General features: G+C 42.8%; 1 protein-coding gene across 9 annotated transcripts in view; it reads right to left on the bottom strand.

Moving 5' to 3' along the window:
* The window catches only part of PRUNE2 (prune homolog 2 with BCH domain), a 256556-nt gene extending 229979 nt beyond the window's left edge, over positions 1–26577 (bottom strand). For 8 of the 9 annotated variants that reach the window (XM_038527042.1, XM_038527046.1, XM_038527048.1 and 5 more), the window contains exon 1: positions 26369–26576. In XM_038527042.1, coding sequence (XP_038382970.1) covers positions 26369–26404 — 36 coding nt within the window. In that variant the 5' untranslated portion in view covers positions 26405–26576. Of the gene's footprint in view, positions 1–26368 lie in introns of all 9 variants that reach the window. The other variant, XM_038527051.1, reaches the window with a different exon arrangement.
* Positions 26578–27727: the final 1150 nt, after the last annotated feature.

Here is a 27727-nt window from a genome sequence, read left to right as displayed (position 1 = left end):
TTTTCTTTTTAAAAAACCTATACTTCTTAGGCCAGTGTACCCATTTTTTTCCAGGCTTTTCTCCTATACACCCCTCAGGGTGTTTCAGTGGTAGAGAGGTACCCGAAGAGCTGTAAGCTCACACACTGTTCGATCCCCAAGCCTCAGCCCTGGCCGGTCCCTCTACCTAGAATCCCCTTTCCTCTTGTCTGTCTCCGAGAACTATGATTCTTCCTACAAGACTCTGCTCAAACATTCCTTTTTCTGTGAAGCCTCTCACCACCCCACCCACACTGCCTGCAGTTCTGGAGATTTCTGAATTCTAAATCAACATCAACAAAGCCATTTGTGAGCCACTTTTGAGGCACCCACGTTTGAGGGCAGGGTGGTGTTTGAGTCTATCTGAGTAAGCCCCAAACCTGGCACCAGTAAATAGTTGCTCAATAAATGTTTATAAATAAGTGAATGAGAAACTTGGACCCAAGGACTATCCCAATGCTTAAGCCATGTCACCACTCACCATCCTTCTTTTCTATCTCCATCTCTCTGGCATGTACCTCACACAGAAAAACATCAAAATCACAGGGTGAGCACAAAAAGCGTGAAGAACTTTTAAAATACACAGCCCTGATCCCACTCTATATTCCAATCAGGTAGATCTGAAGTGGGGCCCAGGTGCCTGTGTTTTTAGCAAGCTCCCCAGGTGAATGAGATGCACATCAAAATTTAAGAATCAGAGCTCTCTGACATATTAATAATAAAAATTTCTATTTCCCTGAGGAAGAGAAAATCACTTCCCCAAGTCTGCTCGTGAAACCTATTTAAGGGGAAACGATTCACCTAGACACAGAGGGGCAATCTTGGGTTTTAGAAGAAGACTATTTTAATGGTTAAATGGAAATAAAAATATACAATTAATACTTAGAATTCAAAATCCCTTTGGATTTGATTGAAGTGAATCACAGAGGATTGCGATAGATATTTCCATACGTGCAAGGAGTAGCTTGTTCTGCTTAGCAATACGGGAGCACTCCATGCCCATTATCCACATTACCAGAGACATTGGGGAGAGGGTTCCTCCTGAATACATTGCTGCTGCTCTCTGGGGCCAATCTCCCTTGAACTTTTTAGGGCTTCCCCACAGCAGGCAATGGGTAATGCTGATTCCATAGACAAACCTACATAAACAAGTCGCCTTTTTAAGTTTCCTTGCTCCTCAGTGCTCTCCAGGGCTCCTCCCCTCGCGCACACAGACACACAGACTACACTTGGTGGTGGTGGGTGTGAGTGAAGCCTGGCGCCCTGTCACCATTTTTAGTGAAGTAGACAAACAGATCTTCAGTGCCTGCCAGTCATTCTAATTCTTCTGTTTCTAATATCGCTGCTACCCAAACATGCCACTTTACTACACACTAGTCTTAAAATAACCATTGGATCTTGGAAGTGACTTAAACCCAAGGGGAGGTTTTATATAAAATTACCCCAATGCCTGCCATCTCTAGAATTGCAGCGACTCTAGAGAAACACTAATCAAACTGCATTACATGAAATATTTTTAGGCACAGAATTTAATACAGGTTGACATATTTTAAAGAAAGTTGTCTCCTCAGGATGCCATAGGATACATAAAGCTTTCAGGGAAAAAGGCAGGAGACACAGAATACTAATCCTAACTCTACTACTAACTAGCTGTGAGACCTTACTGCAGACACTCCTGTTTTCTCAGCCCAAGATTCTTCATCTCTAAAATAAGAAGGCAGGAGCAAAGGATCACTAAGATTCTGTTCAGCTTTAATGCTCTAGAATGAGTCTACAAAAGAAGATGGGCATGGGACGGGGATCCCAGAGAAATTCACATTTTAAAATATATGTATATATACATATACATATATATATATGTATATGTATATGTGTGTGTGTGTAGAGAGAGAGAAAGAGGCATTGCTGCACTAAAGACTTTGAGGTGACCTTTCGTGAATCCCTCCAATTATATTGCCCCCAAAAAGATCTCTCTTGGCTGTTAACCTTCTCCCACATTTATTTGATTAATGCTTTGAAAATATCAAGATATTAGCATACAGTAACCAAGTATGGTCAAATGAATAAACAGCTATTTGAAAAAGGAAGTTTTTCTCTGGGTTATAAATAATGTGCAATTAAAGGCTTTTTATGGGGACAAGTAACTGCCATCTTTTGTAAAATCACTTCCAACCACTGAGACTTGGAAAGAATCTCTGTCTAGTGGGTACACTTGGCTCAAGACAGAAAATAAAATCTACTTAGGTAAAGGGTAAAGATATACTCTGACCCTTAGTGGGCTCTAGACCCAGTAGGAAGTGGGTGTTTAGCAGTGGTGTTAGTATTGACAGATTCTGGGGCTGATCAAGCTCTTTAGTCAGACAGAGTTAGGGATCAATAGCCATGTAAGTAAGATGCTGCAGGTCTGCTGATTTCTCAGAAATTGTACTCTGCAAAAGAAAGGTCAGCACTGTGATCAATCAGATGGTCCTTGAGCCCACTGGATGTGCAAGGCAGTGAAGACTCTGAGCACGAGAATGCAGACTCACCAAGGACAGGGTAGCCAGTTAGAGAACCAAACTTTCCCTTTAAATTCTGCCCAAGAGAAGGAGAAAGAAAAGGGAAGGACAGTGGAGCAGTCTCTACTCTTAAAGTACATGGAGATGTATAAGCCTTGAAGATGGGAATTCTCTAGAAGCGGGGAGAGTGTTCTGGGCAAGAAGGTGAACCATATGTTCTTATGAAGAAGCAACTACCCCCTTTGGCTTGGATTTTCACATCCACAGTGGAGCTGAGCGTCTAGCCACACAATGAAAAGTTACTTAATGACCCAGTATCCAGTGAGTTCCTGCATCCCTAAAGCAATGCTCTGCTGGCAATTTTCTAAGAGATGTAGGGTAGACCACCCACTTTGAAGGATTTCTTATGAGGAATAAGCTTATTAAGTCATCTGTAGGGATTTTCTCCTTTTATGGTCTGTAAAAGCTGAAGGAGATGAAATATTAATTCCTCTGGGTTTGATTTCATGACAGGTGCTGTTGGGCTTAGAGTATTTCTCACTCTTCTAAAATCATAAAAAGTCCAACTATTTGTCCTGACTAATCCCCACTCGCCCACCCTAAAGTGATCCACACAGTTTGCATCACCAAAATGTCTTACCAGCACACAAAATTAAGAATTATGAAATGAAATATTTTTCTTTTCTTTTTTTTTAAAGATTGTATTTATTTACTTATTCATGAAAGGCAGAGACACAGGCAGAGGGAGAAGCAAGCTCCCTGTAGGGAGCCCAATGTGGAACTCAGTCCCAGGACCCCAAGATCACAACCTGAACCAAAGGCAGGTGCTCAACCACTGAGCCACCCAGGTGTCCCTTTTTGATTTTCTATTGGATGAACTAATGATAAAATCTTATGTTGGACTTGTGCCCCAGAGTATAGTGAGAAAATCCATTGCTTTTATCCAAAATGACCTTCACATTCATGCTGAAAGGTAAGCCAGCAAGGCTGTGTATAGGAAATCATTACCCAAAGCGTGTTCCAGGGAACACTAATAAAAAGTCTGGAAAACACTGAGTTTAGCAATGTTTAAACACATGTTCATATCACAAGTCGTCTCGACACTTCGTGCTAGTTCATTGCAAATGTGTGTATGTGTGCATTTTGTGTGTGTGTGTGTGTGTGTGTGTGATAGGCCTGTGTGTTAGGCAATATTTAGAGCCAAGTTGGGCTCCCTGCTCAGCCAGGAGTCAGCTTCTCCCTCTCCCTCTGCCCCTCTCTCCCATACTCTCTCTCTCTGTCTCTCAAAAAAAATAAAATCTTTTAAAAAAGAATGCCCTTTATGGAAGAGTAAAGAAATTCAGTTAATTAAATCTCAAGCATCGAGCACACACACACTTTAATACTCTGATAAAATGGAAGCATACATAAAGCACCTCTGTTGCATTCTGAGGCCGATGGTTGTCTAGAAGAAGAAGGAACTGTGTGGTTGTTTGAGTGGTGAGCTGGTTGGCTGCCTCTTACAAAATATTTTTATTTTGGAAAATACAGCTAATTTTCATTAAATATTATTTTGTTAACATGTAATGAGCTTGTTATTTTTAATGAGCTAATGAATATTTTTAAATGTTTCCATTTTAATTTCTAATGCAGTGAAGATTGATAGAAATGACACACACAAACAGAAGCTTAGCACATTGGCTAAGTGTTTGAGATATACTACCTCACTGAAGCTTCACAGCAACTTTCTGAATTCCCTGAGATCAACTCTAAATTGTCCTCACTTCACAGATGAAAAATCCAAGGCTTGGAGATGTGAATGATTTGCCCAACTATGTGGAAGGTGCTGTAAGAAAACTAAATAAGAATCGATTCTTAGTCCCCCACCTCCCATCACCAAAGATCTCTTTAATTTTCTCTTTCCTCTATGGACTCCAGGTTTTGAAAAGTTTTTATTTGCCATTTAATAACATAATAAATTTTGAAATACTAAAATTAATCCCTTCCTTGGGAGATCTTGAAGTGCTAGAGTCCCTGATTTGAACAGTTGAACACCTCATCTTGCAATTAAAGAAACAGAAGCTCAGAAAGGGTCAGTGATGTGCTGAGGTCACCCTGCTCCCATATGGAAGGGAAAGTACTATGATAAAGGCTTTAATAGTCCCTGTGACCAGTCCTTTTTCCACTACAAAATTCTGCCTCTGGTACATGCCCTAGTCACAGCGACGATTTGGAACCAAATCACCAGTAGGAGGAGACAAAATTAAGGAAATAATCATTGAAGTGGTTTCATGGCAGCTGCTTATTTACCCCAAGGGAAGGAGAGGGGAGATCCCCATTTTGATGCTAAGTAAAGGGCAAAACAAATAAATGACTTTTTAAAGGTAGATGAAACCCAAAGCAGATTAAAAATACATATAAAGATCATTCATGTGTTTATGGAGTAAAAGGTTCCCATATGGGGCTATGAGGTGGGCTGGGAAGCACACTGAATTGTGCCATCTTTCTCTTTTGCTGGAGCTTGCTTTACCAGATGACGCCATATCCTCCAGCCTGTTGTGGTAAGGGCCAGAGCAGTAGATAAAAGCTTCACATAGTAAATAGAATAGAAGCAGGACTTTCAAATACAAGGTACATTTGAGAAGTAGGAGATACTCTTCCCAGGGAAAATTCAGGCCGATGATCTCCCATCCCATTCCCGGGCATCCACTAATCCTACTTCCTGGGGCCTACCAGGACAGCTGAAGGGAAGAGGAGAGGAGATGGGAGATAGCCATACATGTTTATTGACCATCTACTTATGGCTTCAGGCAGTGGAGTAGGATTTGGGAGAGGTGAACAGATTTATGTTCCAGCAACCACCTCAGGCAAAGTTCTGACTGTACCAAGAGGCCACAAAAGCATGGTGGAGGGCAGCCCCGGTGGCTCAGTGGTTTAGCACCACCTTCAGCCTAGGGCGTGATCCTGGAGACCCAAGATGGAGTCCCACGTCAGACTCCCTGCGTGGCTCCTGCTTCTCCCTCTGCCTCTGTCTCTGCCTCTCTCTCTCTCTGTGTCTCTCATGAATAAATAAATAAAATCCTTAAAAAAAAAAAAATTGGTGGATATGAATGCTGCCTTGGGAGTTAGACTGCTTGGGCTTGAAACCTGGCTCCTCCCATTCCTACTTATGGGAGTGCAGGCAAACTACTTGACTCTCTACCTCAGTTTCCCCATGTGCAAAATGGGTATAACTATACCTATCAAACAGGGTATTGTGAACATAAAACTATTTTGTGAATACTTAGAGAAAATATGGGGGAGCCTGAGTAGCTCAGTCAGTTAAGTGTCTGTCTTTGGCTCAGGTCACCATCCCTGAGACCTGGGATCAAGCCCCATGTTGGGCTCCCTGCTCATGGAGAGCCTTCTTCTCCTTCTCCTTCCCTCTCATGCTTTCTCTTCCTATCTTTCTTTCTCACTCTCTCTCCTTGAAATAAATAAAATCTTAAAAAAAAAAAAAGAATATATGTAATGCTCTTGCCCATGGTCATGGCTGGATAAATACTAAATCATATTACACTTAAGAGTAAACCAAGGCTCAAAGAGACTAAGAAATGTACCCAAGTACACACAGCTGAGAAGTCACTGAACTTGGCATTCTGACTCCATGACCCTTGTTCCTTTCCTGTTGAGGATGCTCAGGCTGAGCTGATGGGACATGAGACAAAAGCAGCCATCCAGGCCACAAGCCTCATTATCTTCCCTAGCAAACTCCCCATGAACATCAACCTGCGTATGTCTACCCATTTCCCCCAAGATCAGTGCTGGAGGCCCAAACCATCAACCTCCAGACACAAGTTCTGTGGCTCTCCTCTCTGCCCTCCGCTGGAATTTCCCAGAAGCCTGTCCTTCTCACACAAGCCCCAGGTGCACTGCGGTCACCAAATAAACTGAGGACTTCATGCAATTAAAGGACTTTCACTCCTCATAAACCGCAAGGTGAGAACACTAGATCCAGAGATTAATTTCTCCAAGAGAAATTTCTGTTAGTCTTATCAGGTGACCAGGAATTTAAGGCCCTACTCTCTGTGTTGATTTTTATTTCATTTATTTATAAGTAAATCTTAGACTCAGAAACATAAGTCTGATGGTCTGCCAGCTTTAAAATTGGTAATTTTAGAATCCCCCATATGTTTTACAGGGGTTCAGATACCAAAGAGGTAGAAGTCATCATTGTCATCATCACTATCAAAGCAAACACTCAAATATTTACATGTATCAAAAAATTCTAAGAGTTTTACATTTATCACTTAATGTAATTTTCAAGACCCCTTTTATGATAACAGGGGGTATCTATTGTTATTCTTCATTTATATGTGAAAGAAACTGAGGCACAGAAAATTTAAAAGGATTTTGCAAAGCAGTCTTGTTCCAAAAATGCTTCCCTGGTGATGTAAAGGAGTTAAGCCAGTTTCCCCAAATCCTAAACTTGGGACACAGATCCACCATAGTCTTCCCAAACATGGCCATAAAGGTGACTCCTGCCCAAGCCTCTTCTTAAGTCATAAGAGATGATGAAATAGCTAGCTGAAATTTTCATTGGTTAATAATATTAAAAACTGCCAAAGAATCTCAGGATTCCTAAAGTTTTTGTTAGGTGAATGTCTACCCTTTGATATGACCATTAATAGAATATAAGTGCGGTTCTGTCACATGTTCACCTGGCAAGATGAATTTTAACTTTAGAGCAGGTAGTAGACTATAATGTTATTCCTAATCATTAACTTTCCTTCCTACAGAAGCATAAGGATGTCTCTCCAGCGTAAGGCCATGGAACTTGCAGTACCTGCCATGGGTGGAGTATACTTCCTCTCCAAGATCAGTGGGCTTGGCCATGTGACTTACTTTGGCTGATGAAATGCAAATGTAAGTAAGCTCAAAAAAAATAAAAAATAAAAAATAAAAAATAAAAAAATAAAAAAAAAATAAAAAAAAAAAAGTAAGTAAGCTCAAGGCCGAAGCTCTAAGAACCATTATTGGATCATACCGGCTTTTTTACTCCTTTCTTCTGCCCCAAGTGTAGCCTATCCCAGCCAGTTGTTGCTCCTTTAGCCTGCATCCAAGAACGAGGAAGGCTCTTGGAGCCAAAGCTGACCCTCATCAACTCATAACACGAGTGAGAACTACACCTTTGTCATTGAAAGCCACGGACACTAGGGATTTTTGCTTACAGGAGCATACCGTAGTGAAAGGTGATTGATAGAGAACAGGACCTAAAAATGACATTTTAAATGCTCGAAGATGCCGTCGAGCATCCCCAAACTACGTGAGGTTCTGCAAGCCACCCTGGGCTCCCCACTGTATTGAGAAAAACATAATTCTGTATTAAGGATAAAGCAACTGGACAAGGGTAAAGGGGCTGTAGGAAATAGAATTAGAACAAAGAACACATCAGAGAAGCAGAGTGACTAAGCAAAAGCCATCAACAAAGAAGGAAGGGCATAAATAATAAAGGAACACTATCAGTCAGTAACAAAGCATCACGTACAAACTGTACCAGCAGCAACGGGGAGGGGAAGGGCAATGAGGAGAAAGCAAATCAGCATCCAGATGCCAAAGGGCTGCCTGAAAGATATCAAATAAAGACAAGACACATTAAAAATAATTTAGACAAAGAGACAGAGACCAGACAGTGGTGAGGGGAACTGTGAATGGTTTTGTCCTAAGAGAAAAAAAGAAAAAGTTTGATTCAAACATTGTTTCCTGCAGCAACTCCTTGGGGGAAAGAGCCAACAACATGCTTTCTTCTTGATATAATTTAAAGGACCTAGTTAAGATCCCTGCACTTCCTGGGACACTGCTACTTCTTTCAGATCTCTCTCTTCCTTCTCCTTCCCTCAAGCCCAGTAACATATTTATTCTGGTCCCTTCTTTCTCTGCTGGGCATTGTGAAGCCACGCCATGAGGCTCCAGTGTTTCACATTGGCAAAGCATAAGGAATATTAGATAATTTTAAGACCAACATGTATTAGAAACAGGCATTATGTACGTGGCCTGTCTTACGAGAGATTAGAACCGATGGCTATCTTTGTGGCGGCTATCTTTGTGGCGTGATTGCAGAGGGATTCTTTTTCCTCCCATACCAATTCTTTAGCCGTCTGAAATAAGAGCACTAAAGACTGCTTTCTTCACCTTAGATTTTAACATTTTAGGAGTCAGCACACTGGTTCATGGCGCATCCCTACCACATTGTGATTGGGTTGCACTGCTGCCGGAAGGTAAGTGCAGGGAGGCAGCACTTTTTCTGTGGGAAGCACCCCATTACAGTTGGGGGCAGCCCTCTCCAGATTCCTTTGCCCCCTGAGAGGGGCCACAACCAGGGCCCTCTGCCCACCAGCCTTGCACTCTGGACCCTCACTACTCAAACTGTGCTCTGGGGGCCAGCAGCATTAGCATCACCTGAGAACATGTTAGAAGGGCAGGCTCCCAGGTCCTCCCACCCCCTAGGCCATTGAATCAGAGTCTGCATCTTTACAGGAACCCCAGATCATGTGCACATGAAAGTTTAAGAATTGCTGCTATAATTCCCACTCTTCCCCCCAAAGTCGGTGTATTGTGCCGTTGAGGTATGTTGCAATGAAAATACAAGCTGAGGCTCTCCGGTAGAGAATGCCAGAAATTTAGCTCTAACATTTATTAGTTACGTGACCTAGAGCAAGTCACTTGATTTCTTGAGCCTCAGTCTCTGCCTCTATACATTGGGTGTAATAATGCCTGTCTCAGAGAATTACTACAAAGGTCAAATGAAGTAAAATATGTAAACTATAGAGTAAATATTGATAGGTGTTTACTCCCTTGCTTGCTGGCCAAGGGCAGGTTTTGCTGACAGTTACGTGCCCAGGTGTGAGAAGCAGGATACAGATGTTTTGAGAAAACTGAAGCAGAGAGAAGACCCAGTCAGGATATTGGTCATGGGGAGACATTGGTTTACCTGAATGTTCTTATTTGGCCCTCTGTGCTCTCTACTCCTTGTATTTTAAAAAAGCAGACATGTACTCAGAAAGGAGTTGGATAGGTAGGAGTTGTGGCACACAAGGACTTACTTCCAGAACTTCCTGCCCCACGGCATGCTAATTATTTAGCAAATGTGCATAATTTAACAACTACACAGCTAAGTCTCTCAGAGTCACTGATTTTCATTCCCATCCCAGCACTCACAAGAAAATATAATCCCAAGTATATTTCCTTCTGCATATATTAAAGCTTCCCAACACGACATCTATAAAGGAATTACTGTACTGTATACAAATCATCTGTAGACAATAGATTTTTCACTAAAAAAAAAATCATGTTAGGTTTCAGGACAGCTGGTGTTCTATAAACCTGAAATTTTTATTGATACAGAATTTCAAGCCTAGACTAACGTTGAGCTCCATTTCTCTAAATTTTCCTCCAGTAATGTTTAGCTGTTTCACTTTTTCCCCAGTGTGAATTAATTAAATTCTTCTTCTTCTGGAAAGATCGGAAAACACAGGCAACCCAGGACCTCTATCCACAGACCGATGTGTCTGATGCATCTTCACCTCTGTGCACACTGACCTTAGCAACCACAGGGCCTCCTCACGCCATGGGTATACGACATGTTGGTCCAGAAATACACGTGTTTCTTTGTGAGAGTCTTTTTGAAGAAGAATTCTGCTTATACAACATTAAACTACACTAAGCTAAAATGACTCCTTATCGCATCAACGTGGGATGCATTTAGGTCTCTGGACAGTTAATAAATATGATCCAAATAGGGAAATAATGGGGGTACCGTTGGGGGATGAAGAATGAAAGAGAGAATTTGACAGAATTATACCTCCTCCGTAGCAGGGCAAGATCTCATGCTATAGGCAATTAAACTTTCTTCCCTTCATTACCTAGAACTTGCAGCTTGAATCAACATAAGCAGCTTCCAGTCACCTGTTGCCCCATTACAGCACATGAGATGATGCCCACAGGCCCTCCAACAATCCTTACATCTCAGGTGCCTCCTTGCCATCATAAGTGATACTTGGGTGTCCAGCACCTGTGGAGTTCAGCATGTTTCCACCAATGACATATCCATTAACCTGACACTTGCAAACTGTCAAAACCCATCACACAAAAACTCCAAAGCTTAATAGATTTGCTCTCCTGTGTGTTTCCTGGAACAGCTTCAGCACAAATGTGTTTCATCTCTGGATATTTTCCACTTGAAAAAGTGTCTGTATTTTTACTGGGCCATTTTCTTGTATGGAGATGAATCCAAACCATCAAACTCTCAATGAATACTTCAAACTATCTTTTGAAAGTGCAAACCAATTTTTAGTTCATACAGATACCGCTGGAAGCAAGAGCTAAGGAATCAGAAGACAGATCCTACACACCCAGCATTGCCATTTGCTGGCTGCGTGTGCTTGGGCAAGGCTACATTTCACCTCTCTGGCCTTGTTCTTCTCATCTGTGATGTAGATATAATAACATATGCCCTATACAAGGTTGACCGAGTGAAACCACACAGGTAAAAGAAGCTATGAAATGCAATATCATGTCTTGAAGTACCACGCCAGGCAACTAGTAAACACTATTGCTGACTGCTTCTTGAGGCTCAATCCTTTTGAAATAGAGGAAGTAGGGAAAAAAGAGGAAGTGGCCTCTCTGGTCAGATTCTACTTCATTGTTTCAAAAAAGAGCCATAATTGGTGTAGTATAATTTGGGTTATGATGATCTTAATCTAGCAGCAAGGCAGCTTCAGATTATTTGCTCAGATCCATACTTGACTTGTTAACCATGTTCTATGGAACAAGTACACCTTTTTGAACCACCTGGGTCTTGAAACTTGGTGGATTTCATCCAGAAATCAATTTGGAATGATTTATCAAGAAACTTAAGACTATTTATCTTTTTAAAAAAGAATATATTTTTTGTTCCAATAATTACTATTTTAAGGACACTATTATACATAAGATAAAAAGATTTTAGCTACAGAGATGTTTGTGCCAGTGTAATTAACAAGAGCAAAAATAGGAGGGATGATCAAAATGTTTAACCATCATAAATCTTCTTTATTCACTGTATGCTATGATTTAAGATGCTGATTTGGATTATAATTCAATAACATAGGGAAATAGATGATCAAAATGTTAAGTAAAATAAAAATTAGGATACTGAAGTGTATGAATATTCTATCTTGATTCTATGCACAGGAAAGAAAGACTACTTGCCAAACTATTGCCAACAGTCACGCTGGAATGAAAGTGGGTAAATTTCAGGGTACCAGGTGCTTCACTCTTGAGAGTCTGACTCTTGATTCTGACTCAGGTCATGATCTCAAGGTAGTGAGATGGAGGCCCAAGGCAGGCTCCATGCTGGGCGTGGAGCCTGCATGAGATTCTCCCTCTACTCCTTTGTTCCCCCTCCAAAAAAAGTAGGTAATTTTCATTTTTAGCTTTTATTTCCTTTAATGTTTATGGTTCATTTTCCAGCTTTCCTCTATTTCTCAAATTTGCTTTAACATTTAACTTATTATTTTGTAAATAAATGAAACCTGACACATAAGACCATGAGGCTGAAATTGATAAAAATCTAAAGTCATCTGTTTCAATGTTACAAGATCTGTGCTCTCACAGTAGTTTCAAAGTAAAGGTCTGCATTAAAATAACTGACAGTTTCGGGATCCCTGGGTGGCGCAGGGGTTTAGCGCCTGCCTTTGGCCCAGGGCGCGATCCTGGAGATCTGGGATCGAATCCCACGTCGGGCTCCTGGTGCATGGAGCCTGCTTCTCCCTCTGCCTGTGTCTCTGCCTCTCTCTCTCACTGTGTGTGTATCATAAGTAAATAAAAATTAATATAAAAAATAAATAAATGAAATAACTGAAGTTTCAAAGCAAGAAATCACTAACAAAAGACTATGGCTAAACACATGGAATCCTGATTCCTGTTTCCACACACCACGCCCTGAAGTGACGGGGCAGGGTATGTCCAGTGTGACATAGAGATCAGAGTAGCTGATTATAAACTGTGCTGAAAGCAAAGCTCCAACGAAGGGGCCAGTAGTAATAAGCATGGCTCAGTGTTTATGAGATTCATCAAAGCTATGTAAATACAGGCATCTGAAATCCTACGAGTGTGAACTGGCTTTTACAGTGATGTTATGCTTGGTCAGAAGGCTATCTTGGCATGAAATAATTCCACAGAAGTGAGAAATACATTTGTCCTCCCATCAGGCTCACAGTGACCTAATACATTGGAAGGCTAATGAATTTTTCAAAGTGTTTTAAAAGCCAGTTCTGGGATGGCATTTTGATCTGCATCCACCACAGTGAGTTTATGTCTGGATTTTTCTTAGAGTGGAGCCAAGAGAGCTGGAGCTTCAGGCCAGAGTCCAGGGATATCCGCCAGGAAGCAAGCACACGATCAGTTACAGACCAATGAAGTTGCTTTGTTCCGTACATGGCTTTATTATGTTAGAATCTTACAAAGCAAACTCACAATTAAATAACAGAAGAAATATTCAGCTAGAGAATAAAATGTTCCTTCCCGTTTATCTTTTCCTATAACTATATGCATTTCCTAAGACCATGCTTTCAGTTGCCTACGATCTAGAAAGAAAGAAAACCAGAGTTCTCCCAATACTTGGTAAATACTCAAAAGATAAAATCTGAATCAAATTTTAAGCTTGTGTTAATCCATAAAAAAACTGAAGTACTGTTCACTTTTCCCTGAAAGAATCCCCTCCAAAAGGCAATAGCTCTGAAAGTCCATTTTCACAATAGCTGCCAAAGGGTGAGAGAATCCTACCTGGTATTTGGGTCGGGAGATGCCCCACGCAAACCAAGCAAGGCTGCTAAGGGCCAGGGGGCAGATGGAAGTGTTAAAGCAGCAGAGATGTAATAACGTACAACATGATGACTACAGCTAACACTGCCATGCCATATATAGAAAAGTTGTTAAGAGAGTAAATCCTAAGAGGTCTCATCATAAGAATAAATCTTCTCCCTTTATTCTTTTTTCTTTTTATTGTATCTATAAAAGAAAATGGTATCAGTCGAACCTATTGTGGTAATCCTCTTACAATATAGTAAATCAAAGCTCATGCTGTATGACTTAAATGTATACAGTGATGTATGTCAATTATTTCTCAGTAAAAATGGGAAAATGGGGGAAAAAGAAGCAGAGAGTTTGGTTGGCCAAAGAGCAACTTGTCCCCTTGCCTCCCTAGAGAAGGGTCCAGGGACACTGCCTTCCCTTGGAGCAGACAGCATGTGTCCTTTCAGACATACCCACGGCAAGGGAGCGGATGATCTGTGCACCTGCTGTGACACTTCTGTCTTTCCGGAGCCAGGTGCTGATCTGGCCAGCACCACCGGCCACTTGTTGGGGAAAATGTCTATGACGAGTGCAAAGGTGAACAAAACACTTTTACATTCAGGATGAACTTCTGCTTTTTCTCTTTTTTTACATTTTGGGGAGCAAGACACAAGCATGCACATTTCTCTTTTGCACCTTCAATTAATTGATTGATAATGTTCACAACAAAACAACTGGACCTTACTGAATTGATGGGCATCTTCTTCTTCTTCTTCTTTTTTTTTTTTTTTGACAAAAGCCACTTATTCTAAAAGTCCTGTTTTATTTTTTGTTTTATTCTTTTTATTATGAGAGAAAGAAATGCTCTCTGGGAATGGGAACTCTCCCACAAAAACCTTTCAAATAATTGAAAGTCTATCAGCCACCCTTCCCTTTTGGACTGTTCTTAGGGAATTTTTTTACAGGCTCATGGTCACTGCTGCAACTTTTTTGTGGAGTCCAGAACCAGAATTAATTCTCAACTCAGGATGGGAGCAGGGAGCGGGATTTCTCGTACATTCTACATGCCACAAGCCTATTTCTGCCTCCTCACATCAGGCTCACATTTTTAGCACCATCGCCCTCCCTCCTGACTCATGATCGCTTGTTATAAAAACCATGACATTTCACATATCTGGCTTCCCTTAAGAACGAGGTCTCCTGTGCAAGCACTTTTCTGGACAACCAAAGCTTACCCTCCATGTGACAATTCCTTTCTATTTTTTTCTGTTTTAATTAATCTGAATGAGAAATTTTTCTTTTCTTTTTTTAAGATTTATTTATTTATTCATGATAGACACACACAGAGAGAGAGAGAGAGAGAGAGAGAGGCAGAGACACAGGCAGAGGGAGAAGCAGGCTCCATGCCGGGAGCCCAACGCAGGACTCGATCCTGGGACTCCAGGATCGCGCCCCAGGCCAAAGGCAGGTGCTAAACTGCTGAGCCACCCAGGGATCCCCTGAATTAGAAATTTTTCTGAAACTGCTTGCACACCCCCACCTTTGTCCTTAAACAGGACACTGTGCTTAATGGTCTTTCTTCTTTGATTATTCATGGTTATTACTGTGGCCATCAATGATGTACTTTACGTCACTGATGTTACAGCCCCAGACACCGTGCAGATGCTTAGTACTATTAACCCTATCCCAGATGAAATGGCACTTAGCGAGGGCCTGGGTCTGCTTCTGATAAGTTCTGTTTGATTTTGGTTTTATTTGTGCAATTCCTCCATTGTAAGTTACCAGAAATTACAGTCTTTGGCAACCTCTTCTTCCATCACCGTGCTTTGAGAAAATCAAGCTTGTGAATATTTTGTCAAAGTACAAACTAAGTGATGATGATGATAGAGAGAGAGAGAAAGAGAGAGAGAGAGAGAAAGCTAACATTTGTGAATCTTTGCTATGTTTCCAGCATTGCTCTTGAGTGTTTTACACAAATAGGCTCACAAATAGGCTCAGGGATAGAGTTTGGGGGATTTTCCTATGAGGAAAGAACTAACTTTAAAGATATGCTTTCTTTTTTAAAATTTATCTATTTGAGTATAGTTGATGCATAATGTTAAATTAATTTCAGGTATACAACATAGTGATTCAACAGCTCTGTACATTATGCTGTGCCCACCACTAGCTACGCTTGTGACATAGTTATGCATATGTCACCACACACCACTATTACAATACCACTGACCGTATACTCTGCTGCACCTTTTATTCTCATGACTTATTCATACCTGCACTGGAAACCTGTACCTCCCACTCCCCTTCACCCACTTTGTCCATCCCTCCAATGCCCTTAACATCTGGCAACCATCAACTTATTGTCTGTATTTATAGGTCTGACTCTGCCTTTGGTTTGTTTATTCACTTGTTTTGTTTTTTGGTTCCCACACATGAGGGAAATCATATAATATTTGTCTTTCTCAGACTGACCTGTTTCACTTAGCATAACACCCTTTAGGTCCATCCATGTTGTTGCAAATCGCACAATCTCATCTTTTTTATGGCTGCATCATATTCCTCTACACACACATCTTTATGTATTCATAAAGATATGTTTTCAATAGTCAGTTTTGGCTGCCTAAGGGAAAGCTGATCTTGCATAATTCTACCTTTCAAGGGACTTAAGGTTGGCTGAAGTCGCCAGATGAGTGAACTCCAGAAACAGGAAGTGCTGGGTCTACCACTCATTGCAACCTGGGTTTGGGAAGGATGTTCTTCTATGCCTCACCACTTCTCTCTGTGTTCCCCCCCCTAAAATCCTTTTCTCCTTCTTTTTTCTCCTAGCTTCCTTCCAATTCCACTTCTACCTCCCCTCTTTTCCTTCTTTTCCTTTCCTTCACTCCTATATATGTCTTGAATATAACCAGCAGTTTCAGGGGTGCTGCTAAGCCTGAAGACTCAAGAACAAAAAGCAGACTTGGTACTACTGAGAACTGTGTCTGGACTCCAGCTCTTTTCCTCATTAGCTATGTCATTGGGGTGAGTCACCCCACTGAGTATGATCAATCGATCAATCAGTCAATCTGTCAAACTAATCCTTAAGGCCTCCGGCAAGAGGCCTATGAAGAAATCTGCAAAACCAAAAGTTGTGCCAACAACCTTGACAGTAAGGGACAATTTCAAACTTTCTTTTGAAATGTATTCTCTTCTTTAAAAATTCACTAAATTCCCACTATATTTCTGACCATTGTAAAAGCCAATCACATGCCAATTTTCCAAATAGTTTATCTATCTTTTATATTCCTTTTGTATGGGTATACAGTGAGAAATGTCTCCCAAATTGTTCAACCAAATCAGAGACAGCTGAGCGACATACTTTTCTCATAGCGGGTTCTCAATAATATTAGTTGATTACTCAGTTGTCCAGAGGGTTTTTAATATAAAGTGGTCAACACAAAGAAATAAACCTCTCTCAGGTCAAAGTGGACTTACCATCCACTCCTCCTATAAACCTGTCAAGTTGTTCACTTTTAATTTAAAGGGAATGAAGTGTTCCAGGAGATCAGGTGGGGAGAGGCACTTAGGCTATTAGAAGAGAGTCCTGGAATTGGAGTCAGCTGATCTGGGAGCAAACTCTAGCTCTGCTTTTCTTCCTTTTTTTTAAAAGATTTTATTTATTTATTTGAGACAGAGAGAAAAATAGTAACAGAGATAGCAAGAGAGAACACAAACAGGTAGAAGAGGGAGAAGCAGGTAATGCGGGGCTTGATCCCAGGACCCTGAGATCATGACCTGAGCCAAAGGCAGACACTTAACTGACTGAGCCACCAGGCACCCCACTATCTCTGCTCTTCATTGGCAGTGGGAAGTGGGCAAACTTCCTGACTTGCTAAGGCTATTTCCTCAACTACAAAAGGAGAATAATACCTACCTCCCAAGACCATTGTTGACATTCAGTGAAAAAAAAAAATAAGCCAAAAAAACAGATCTCTTAGGGGGAAGACAGATATTCACCAAATTTTAGGCAAGCTAAAAAAAAAAAAAATCTAACAAGTAAGAATTGTCCCGGGGCACTTGGTTGGCTCAGTGATTTAGAGTCCACCTTCAGCTCAGGTCATGATCCCAGGGTCCTGAGATCAAGTCCCACATCAGGCTCACCAAAGGGAGCCTGCTTCTCCCTCTGCCTATTTCTCTGCCTCTATGTGTCTCTCATGAATAAATTTTTTAAAAATCTTTTAAAAAAAGAATTAAGAATTATCCCTGTATCTGTGAAATGTCAGTAGGGCTTCCTTGCTCTCTTGTCCACCAGTGATCCCTTTCATGTTTTTCGTACTATGGATACAGATCACGTTCTCATCCTAGGACATGAACACCTGCAACAGCCCTATAGAGAGGAGTGCTAATTTTGTTCTCATTTTATAGATGAGAAATCGAGACTCATCAAGGCTAAGTAACTAAGGCTGCCTGACCAGTAAATAAAACTGGCAACGTGAGGCTTTGAAATCAGGCATCTGGCTCCAGGGTCCACACCATTAGCCACCATGCCATACTGCATTTAGGGGAAAGAAGGGATGGGGAAGACAAGAGGATCTCCAAGCTTCCTCCAAATCCAAAAATACTCTGTGAAACTCTTCCCAAATCTTCCTACTTAGGCCTGGCAGCTTCTACCATGGGCTACATCCTGGGCTCCAGGCTCAGGTTACAGCAATGTGTGATTACTGCTGCTTCCCGGGAAGGCATCAGTCCTTAAGGATGAGAACAAATATACAGTTTTGATTGTGTTGACTGATGCCTGATTTCAACTACTTGTTTTGAAGCTCTCACACAATATTTGCAATCACAAAAAAAGCTAATTCCTAAAAGTGAGTACATAAACCCTGAATTACACTAGACCTGTTGCCAAAACATGTTCATGGTAATAAACATTATTGTAAAATGTATTTATTTATTCTTGCCAGGGTCCAAAAGAATAAGGTACTTGTAATTAAAAAAAATACAAATTAAGCAAAAAATCACATTAAAACAAGTTATAACAATGTAGAAACTAAGCAATAAAAATAGGAAAAACTTACTACAAAAACACTAGGCTAAGGGGGTAAGCATCAATATAGCTTTGAGCTTCCTGACAGCCAAAGCAAGAAGTGAAAAATAAAAATGCATGGAGCCAAAAATATGCAATTTTTCTGGACACCATCATTTCCAAAAGACTCTTGCATCTTAGGCTAATAAGAGCACCCGGGTAAGTCTGGTCACATCCCTGAGAGTTAGATGAAGTGGAGGACCATGATCATGCTGGTCAGACAAGGAGTCTGCTTCTGGACAATGCATGGGTTTATCCCATGCATGAGGTCTGCAGTGTCAGGGTTGGGCAGAAATACTAATGAGACTAGTCTGGAATGCCTTGCACTTTTCCTCCCAAGGACTCTGAAAAGCCAACCTCTCTCATGAAATTAGTACTGGTCCAGAGGAAGCAGAATGGGCTGGGCAGACTTGGTGAGGTAGTTGGGATTGGGGAAGTATAATTTATAGTCTTTGAAGTACACAGAGGAGGATTTAAGGCACTAATAAACTCTGTTTGCTGATCTACCCAATGTGATTTTGTAGAGGCTTTTAGTGGCCCATTCCTTTCCTTGCCTCTTTACAATCCATTCATGCTTTGATTCAACCAGTATTTGCAGATTCCAAACCATCATGCATAAAAACTAGCCTCATTAGTTTGTAGTAACATTTTGTATGAGGTACACACTTTGTGCAAAGTGCTGGATGGCACTCGACCTTAATGTTTCTCCCCTCCTTCTAATAAAAGAACCTGGGTTTGCACATACTGTCACCAGCCCTTCGTCAGATTCAAATCATGAGGAGTTTGCACCTGCCCATCCATTTATTAATTTGTTCTTTTTAAAATTCAAATTTAGCCAACATATAGTACATCATTAGTTTCAGATGCAGAATTCAATAATTCTTCAGTTGTGTATATCACTTCTTAATTTTTATTGAGTCACTATAACGGGTTATGATTTGTGCAAGGCTCTTGCCCTACGTTTTCATGCATTCTAAAAACACTTTGCTCTTTTTGTGTCTAGCACAGGCATGGCTCACAATCCCAGGAAGCATCTGAAGCCTGTTGCAGCTCCAAAGCTTTAGATGCTAGAATAACAAGCCAATGTGTTTGCTCCTTGTCTACCTCCTGGTCCCCATAAGCTGAGAGAATGTCCTCCCTCATCTCTCTCTAAGGAACAGGCTTAATTACTCCCTGACAGGAAATGAAGGAAAGAAGATCTGCATGCAGCAATTCATTAATTGCAAGCTCCAAACTGATAGCCTACTCTGTATCTTAATGGAGGTCATCACAGCATTGACAAAACCAAAGAGAATTTCTGTCTATTCTGCGACACTAAGTGTTGCTTTGCTAGTCTTCATTTTGCAAGTACAAGTTGTGCAAAGTGAGAAAGATCTTTGTGAGCATGAAAGGAATCCCTCATCTGGTGACCCCATGATGCTTATACCATCTGCTGCCCTGATCCCCTCGCCAAAGTGAATGATGCCATTCAGATTTATTTGGACACTGGCAAACCAAACAGAACAATCAAACAGAGCAACGGGTGAAAGGATCTCTAGGTGACATAATTGGAAGGCTCTTTGTACTTCATTAACGATAATACAGCATGATTAACTGCCAAAACAAACAACTTACTAACCATCAGGCATTACACTAGGCCCTGATATAGGTGGTGAACAAAACCACACAGAGACCTGTTTTTTACTCTGATTCATCAAACAAACATGCCCAATAGAGATATAATGACAAGCTGAGATAAATGATCTAAAGTCATTACTCAAAACCCAACTTATACCCATGAAGTGAAAGAGATGGAGTGGGAAGAGTTCTTTCAGCAAGACTTCCCTTCTTTACCTAACCTGAAGGAAAGGTAGGAGTTATTTATATCAGGTAGGAGGAGAAGCCCAAAGAAGCTGAGGAGCACACTGGGTCAGATCCCAGGATACTAAGTGCTCCTTTCCTAAGAGCAATAGAAGCGTCATGAGGTTTACAGAGGTGCAAAAGGTGCTTTCATGATTATCTCTCTGGCAGCAGTGGGAGAGTGGTTTACAGGAGACTGGTGAGCCCACCATTACAGTCATCCAGATGACTTAGTGATGCCTGGGATAAGGTGGGTGGGGATGGGGTGGAGGAGAAGGAAGTTTCCAGCTGGAGGAACCAGATGGATAGTAATGCCATTCGCTGAGGTAAGGAACTGCAGAAAATGACCAGCTTGGGACAAATGGAGGGAAGCAGCCACTGTTCCAGGCTCTGTGCTGAGGGCTGTAGATATAGTATTTCAGCTTTACAACAAACCTGCAAAGTGGTATCAATATCCCATTTTTCAGATTAAAAACCCAAAGACCGTGTTATCAGGTTAGTTTTTCCAACCCAGATTTTGTGCGTCTGATTTTTCAGAGCAATCTAGTACCCAGTTTGCCTCCCAGGATCTTTTCTGGAGAAATGCTACCTTCTCCTGGAAACCAAAGCTCAAAGACACAGGGGTCAGCCAGAAATGGATTTGGCACATTGCCAGAGATTCTGAGTAGGCTACTTTAGACTTGGGGCAGGGAAGCCATGTATGATTGCGCAGGTTGTGTACTGCACAAACCCAGAGGGTGCCAGTCATATCAAACTCAATGTGAATGCTGCCTCCTGAGTATGTCAGTCCTGCCCTTCCCTCATTTCTTTTCAAAGATGACTCCAAACTCTATGACTCTACCATAATCCCCAGGGTCCAAACAGAATCAGTGACCAAGGCAATATGCACTTCACTTCTCTGGTCCCCAGATGTTCTTTCCCTTTTCACAGCATTCATCCAGACCCAGGTAGTTCTCCCTCACCCTTTTGTCTGCTCAGCTAGCACTCCAGGGAGGAGTCAATGTACAAAGAGTGACACCTCCATCACCAAGCCACCATTGCTTATAGGAGCTCTGTAGACCAGCACACCAAACCCCAGACAAGGTTAATATCTGCCTAAGTAAGTGCGACAAAAGAAATAAGCAGGTTATACCATAGCTGTCATCTTTTTACCCAGTTAACATAAAATATTCCCAAGTCATTCATTCAACGGTGCCCTTGCTCACCTAATCACGTCCTCTAAGACCCAAGGTGCGATCTGAATGACAGTGACCACCAATTCTTTACCTTTGAAGCAGACCAATCCACTGTGAGATTTTACACCGAAAAAAGTCTGACTCTTCTCCATGGACCCTGGGGCTAATAATCCACAGGTCCGGGTCTGAGAGCTCTAGATGTGAGAAATGGAGCTGACTCCAGGGCTAAAGCAAGCAAGGGCTCTTTTCTCCTTGGATTCCTGAGTCTCCTTCCTGCTCACCAGTGCTCTGGCAAAGTCTCAAGTGCACCAACCCTGGCTTATGATGGGGAGGGAGCTGATCCCGTGGGCTGTGATCAGAATGAGCTCAGCACCCCAGAGGAAACTGCTCTGACAGCAGCTCTATCTCCATCGCTACTCCTCACCACAGTGGGCCCTTCAAAATATCTGCAACGGCCACTTTAAAGACGCTTTTTGTTGACATGTCTAACTTCTCTTCTTGTAAAGGAATCAAGAGTATGTTCCTCCAACTTCCAATCCAGATGATGACTCTGCAAACACTGCCGTGTTTCTCTTTCTTTTTAAAAGCCTCATCTCCTCTACAACTTAAATGTGGTTGTTCTTTTATGGTTCTGAATGTGCTTTCTTGGTCTTTATACCACGTACCACGGAATCTAAGTTGACATTTAGGTCACCCAGAATTTTTCTGCTCTACAACGCCATGTGCTGACTAATACCCACTGCAGAACAAAGCCCTTCACCTGCAGCTGTCTCTGCGGGAGGGACAGATGCGTTCCTCACACTGTAGTGGTGATCCTATCTCCACCCTGTCTTTGAAAAACGCATTCCTGAGACAGAGATGTGCCCTGGATCCTTCCAGTGGCAGCTGACACTCCTCCATCCCCCAAGGCTGGCTAGTGATCTACATCTGAGGGCATGTGGATGGTAGTGACCCCCACCCACCCACCCATTAGCAGCTGCTTGCATTTCATCAGCTGCTGGGGTCCAGGCAGTGGGAGGGGCTCAGTAGCCAGGCTACCAAGTGTGGGGACCTTGGTTTCCCACCAGCCAGAGCCCCAGGACTCTGATTCTTCTTTTAATTTGTTTCTTCCCCCACCCACTGCCACCCCCAACAAAGTTCATTGGAATTTGGACCATTTACTGCCACCATGAGGTCATCTTGGCCTGAATGCTTTTCTGAGCTGACCACTATGACATGGTAGGACATTTCCCAAATTGCAGTCTAAGGCAGGGAGCCCTCATTCTCTCCCTCCCTCAATTTTTCTTATCATAGAAATGCTACAACTAAGAATAACTAAGACACCACCAAAGAAATGGCATAACTAAAAATGGAAAGCATAGCTAAAACTTCAGGATGAGCCTAGAACTATAGCATTTGATCTCTGCCCCTATTCCAGCTCTGAACGGGCAGGTGGAAGCAAAGCCAGGTGGGCACTAGCAGAAGAAAAAGAAAACGGGTTTTTATCCTCATTTCGAGTTCTAGCAGTGAGTGTACAGATCAGAAACATAGCTGAGTGCTCACATCAGGGGAATGCACCCAGGTAAAAAGCATCACTCTTTGATCAGCTCTCTACTGTCTCGGGGGTCTTGCTCTCCTACTGCTTACTCGACTGTCCTGACAATTAACCTCACTGGGTTAATTTCCTATCTGTCATTCTGTATTTGTCAAGAGGTGCCATTTCAGGAGACCACGCTCACAGTAAGTGACCACTTCTCTTGCTGCCCTCCACCGTCAGCTAAGGTTTTTTACCAAGAAGATCTAAGCACCCAAGCATGTCCTAAGCAGGCAAAAGGCAGGCCCTCTAGAGAAGCATTTGAGTGCCAGGAGGCAATCCTACTGAGGCCACACTTGGGGGTCTGCTTTTGCCATTTCTGATGAATATAGCATATTCTCAGGAAGGAAGGGTGTGTATTGGAAGGAGAGATTTAGGGGAAAGAGGGATGGAATTATGGCAGTGAATCTGCCTTAGTTTAAGGATCAGCAGGAGCAGACAGGGATGAAAGAGAATTGACAGCATGCTCCCCCAATTTCAACAGACATAAGCTCCAAACTACCTGATAAAACTAAAAAATGTCCCTTCCGCCTCAAAGATTTCTGATCAACACCAGGGCCTGGGGGTACCTGCATGGCTCAATGGTTGAGCATCTAACTTTGGCTCAGGCCGTGATCCCAAGGGTCCTTGGATTCGGGGTCCTGGGATCGAGTCCTGCATCAGGCTCTCCGCAGGGAGCCTGCTTCTCCCTCTGCCTATATCTCTGCCTCTCTCTCTCTGTGTGTGTGTGTGTGTGTGTGTGTGTGTGTGTGTATGTGTCTCATGAATAAATAAAATCTTTAAAAAAAATAAGAGGCCTGGCCTAGAATGGGAGAGCTTCTTCTCGCCTCACAATGACAGATGAATAATAAATGCTCCTAGTCAAAAGGAAAAAAAGAAGCACTCTTTCTTCAAAGTTTTGATCACTGGAAATTTTATCCATGACTAGTAGTTACTCCATTTTGCAGCTTAAAATTTCTATAGTCTATTGGAATTAGCTAGTTCCAAAGATGGTGAGATTATGTTAGGACTTTGGAGAGGATATGGACTATTTCAAACTATTAAAAGATACACATCGTGACTACAAAATATCAAAGCGAGAAGTCAAGTAGGTAGGAAAGAAACCTGCCAGCTAGACTTTTCAAAGGTATCATGTGGATAAGTCTATATTAACTTCTGATGGAAAACAGCTTAACCATAACACCTAAATTCTAACTAATTCTGGTCTAATCAGGCTTAAATAAAAGCCAGCATAATTTTCTTCTCCTTAAAATGTTTCCCAAAGTATTAGCCTGATATTTTTAATAGTACTCATTTACTATGAATATACTTCTCACAAATGAATGTCATAATAATTGACTTAATTTTTTCCTCCAAAACGAAGATTATCTATCCTCTAAAGCAAAAGGTTATCTACTACTAGAGTTAATGTAGTAAATTAAGTAAAAATTTTATTTACTTAGAAAATATCATTTGTCAGGGGAAATGTGACACCAAAAGTGAACAAAACATCTTTTCTGTGGTTGAATATGAAAGACTAACTGTAATCTCTAGCAAGAAACCTATTCAAAGAAAAAGCAAAATTAGCAGTAATTGTTCTTCTGGCTAACACAGGAAACTAGGAGCAGTATTTCAAACAACCACTTCTTTTTCCTGTCTTTTTTTTTAATGATGTAGAGCAAATTGCTCGTCTAATGAAGGGACTCGGTAAATAAACTTACCCATTACTTTCAACTGATTGCTCTGAAATAGGAGATTTTTCCATTCCAGCAATTGTTCTTCTGAAAGGAGGCAAATCTCTTGCTCACATCAGATAACACAATCTAAAGGTTTATTGCTAAAATACATGTTTCAGGAGTGGAACACAGGAACACAGGCATGATCTAAATCTGGATGTATCACTGGTCATTCATTTTTACCCACCAACAAAATAAGTAAATAAATTGGTACGATGGACTTTCCTTTTTGATCATTTCTCACTCAATGTTAGGTAAAAAAAAAAAAAAAAAAAAAACAGAGAGCTTACCTACACTATCAGAAATGTATCCAATTTCTGAAATCACAATTTTCCTTCATATACTCAAGTAAAACTATAAGGAGGTCAGCCATAAACACGGAAATGACCACATGACCACCAACTTTCTCAATTCTGAAATCACCACAAACATTTGACTCTCTGGGAGACTTAAGGTAGAAAACAAAACACTTACCTTAGCATTAATCAACTCTAATGGTCTTTCGAAAGACAGAGTTAAATCATTGTAAGATTCACACCTGAGTCTACACTTTGTTGCGCAAGCATAAATAAGTTACTGTGATAACCCTGCAAATAGCCTGCCTTGTGATCAAGATGTCACCTTAATGCAGACTTTGTATTTTGTCTTCTATGAAGGTTTAAAGGTTAAAGGCATAATAAATTATGCATTTCCTCCTATGCCAGGCCCATGAAAGGTACTTTCACTGTTCATTAAAGACATTGCTTCCAAATGAGCAGAGGCTTTTTCCTAAGTATGGAAACAGAAACACTTCCATTATGTTTATTACTGCTCTGCTGGAAAGCCAAAACAGTTTGGAATTAGGAAGCTGCTAGAATCTGTTGTTCCAGAATGTGTAGCAACTGTCAACACACACAATAAAATTACAGTTCACTCTTTGGGCAGCACATGGGCCAACATGCTGATCTCCTCACTGGAGAACAATAGTCTGGCAAACCGCATATCATCAGCAACAGTTGGGTCTTCTCCCTTCTGCCTCTGCCCAAATGACAGATCTGAACAGGGGACCGAGAGACAGGATTCACACTGGAGCATCCCTCACTCCTGCACTGGAGCAAGCTCATTGTGAGGGCCGCCCGGGTGAACTGCGCATTTGCCCCACATACCTTTCCTAGCCAGCACTCTAACTTCTGCCTTAGCTTTGCCACCGCCTTCTGCTGAAGTATATAGTTCTAAGGGATCCTTCCCCCCCCCACCCCCCCACCCCCCACCCCTTCACACTTACACCTACTGCATCTGCAGAGGGCTGGGCTCGTTTTGGAAAGGAGCACCACACCCATTAACCCTCCAGGCTTCAGAAGAAAATTGCAGGTTGGCTAGATCCCCTCCGACCTCAGGCCAAAGAACCGAAGCTGGACACACAGAACCCAACTTCTGCCTGGCTGAGCACCCCCCCCCCCCCCCCCCCCCCCCCCCCCCCGCTCAGCACTTCACCTGCCTTTGGGGAAGGATTCGGGAGACAGGCTGCCAGCTGTATGGACCAGAGTTCCAGAGATTCTTTCCAGCGGATAGCCCGCACACACTGACAACTAAGTGGCAAAGTTGTTTCTTCCTTCTCTGCTGCAATGCCCTTTCCTCTTATCAGCGAGCGCGCGCGCACACACACACACACACACACCCAGGCACACACGCACGCACACAGCCTTGTTCCGCCAACTTACCAGTTTAGATTTGGCGCGTTGCAAAAATTCTTCCATGTCTTCCCGAGAGGTTTGGGCGAGGGGTACCCAGCGGGGTGCGGAGGAAGATCTCCGCCCCGCGGAGAGAAGCCGGGTCTCGGGAAACTGGCCGGCGGGTGCGCAGCGACCGCAGCTCCCTCCTGCCGCTCAGAGGCGGCTGAGGCTGTGGCTGCGCCCTCGGCTGTCGCCTCCCAGGGCTCCCCGCCCCACCCCCGCGCCCCCGCCGCCGGCTCCGGGCGTCTGACTGCCCTAATAAGGAAAGTGGGTGTGACTCCCGGGAGCCCCAGGGCGCGCCCCGCGCGCGCACTGGCACGCGCCTGCGGGGCCGGGGCTCGGAGCCGGGGCTCGGGGCCGGGCGCGAGGGCGGGGGCGTTGGGGGATGGCGAGGGGCTCCTCCGCCAATCGCTGGGCCCCGCTGCGGCCTCCTGACGTGGCGCGCCGAAAGATGCTGCAACCATGGACAGCGCCCAGAAGTGCGAGCCAAGTGCGAGGGGCTGCTGCATAGGGAGGCTCTGCCGCAGGCACCGCCGTCAGCCAGGGGAGGTGGGAAGGGGGAGCGGGGGGGGTCCCCAGAGAGGCCCCCTCCTCGGCCAGCGCCTCCCTGGCTGGCTGGCTGGCACGTTACAGAGAGCTCCAGCGGCCACTTAAAGAGCTGGCTCTGCGGGCCTGGCCCGGGGATGCACTCAGCTAGATTGGGGGTGGGGGGCGGGGGGTTATTGCTGAGCTAAAAGCAGTACGACCTTGATGGAAAATAATCAGAAGAGCAGGCTGGGAGATTTTGCTAGGATGCATCTCTCCTCCTTACCCTCGAAACATATCCACCCAGCAACGGGCATCTGCAATTCACCCCGGCTAAGTGCCCTTCTGTTGGCCCTGGGCTGAAGCAGTAGCTACATCGCGTTCTGCAGTCCCCATCCACTCTCTGACGTGCGTGCTCTGGGGGAGATGGGGCAATAGAACTTTCCTACTGCATAAGGGTCTGTTTCTACAAGACCCTCAGATAACTTCTATGCACATCAAAGTTAAGAGGTACTGTAACAAACACTTAAATTTATAACTATGGACCTAAATTTAAGCCACGGAGTTTTGTTGTGTGTATTCTCTAGTTATCAAATCCCAGGAACCTTGGGCTTTCTCTTACATCTGGGCTATAATACCCTTCCTGCCCTCTCACCAGCCTCACCAGCCCTCACCGTCTGGCTAACTCATGCTTCCTCTGGCAGCTTAGAGAAGTGGTCTCAAACCTTGAATGCATATTAAAATCACACTCTAACACCCAGGGGTTTGAAAATACTGATTCCCAGGCTCTATCCCAGACCATTTGAATCAGAGAGGCCACAG

The sequence above is a fragment of the Canis lupus genome, chromosome 1 (genome assembly GCF_011100685.1).
Source record: "Canis lupus familiaris isolate Mischka breed German Shepherd chromosome 1, alternate assembly UU_Cfam_GSD_1.0, whole genome shotgun sequence".
NCBI lineage: Eukaryota > Metazoa > Chordata > Mammalia > Carnivora > Canidae > Canis > Canis lupus.
Note: the sequence above shows the minus strand (reverse complement) of the source record. Positions and strands in the feature narration are given on the sequence as shown.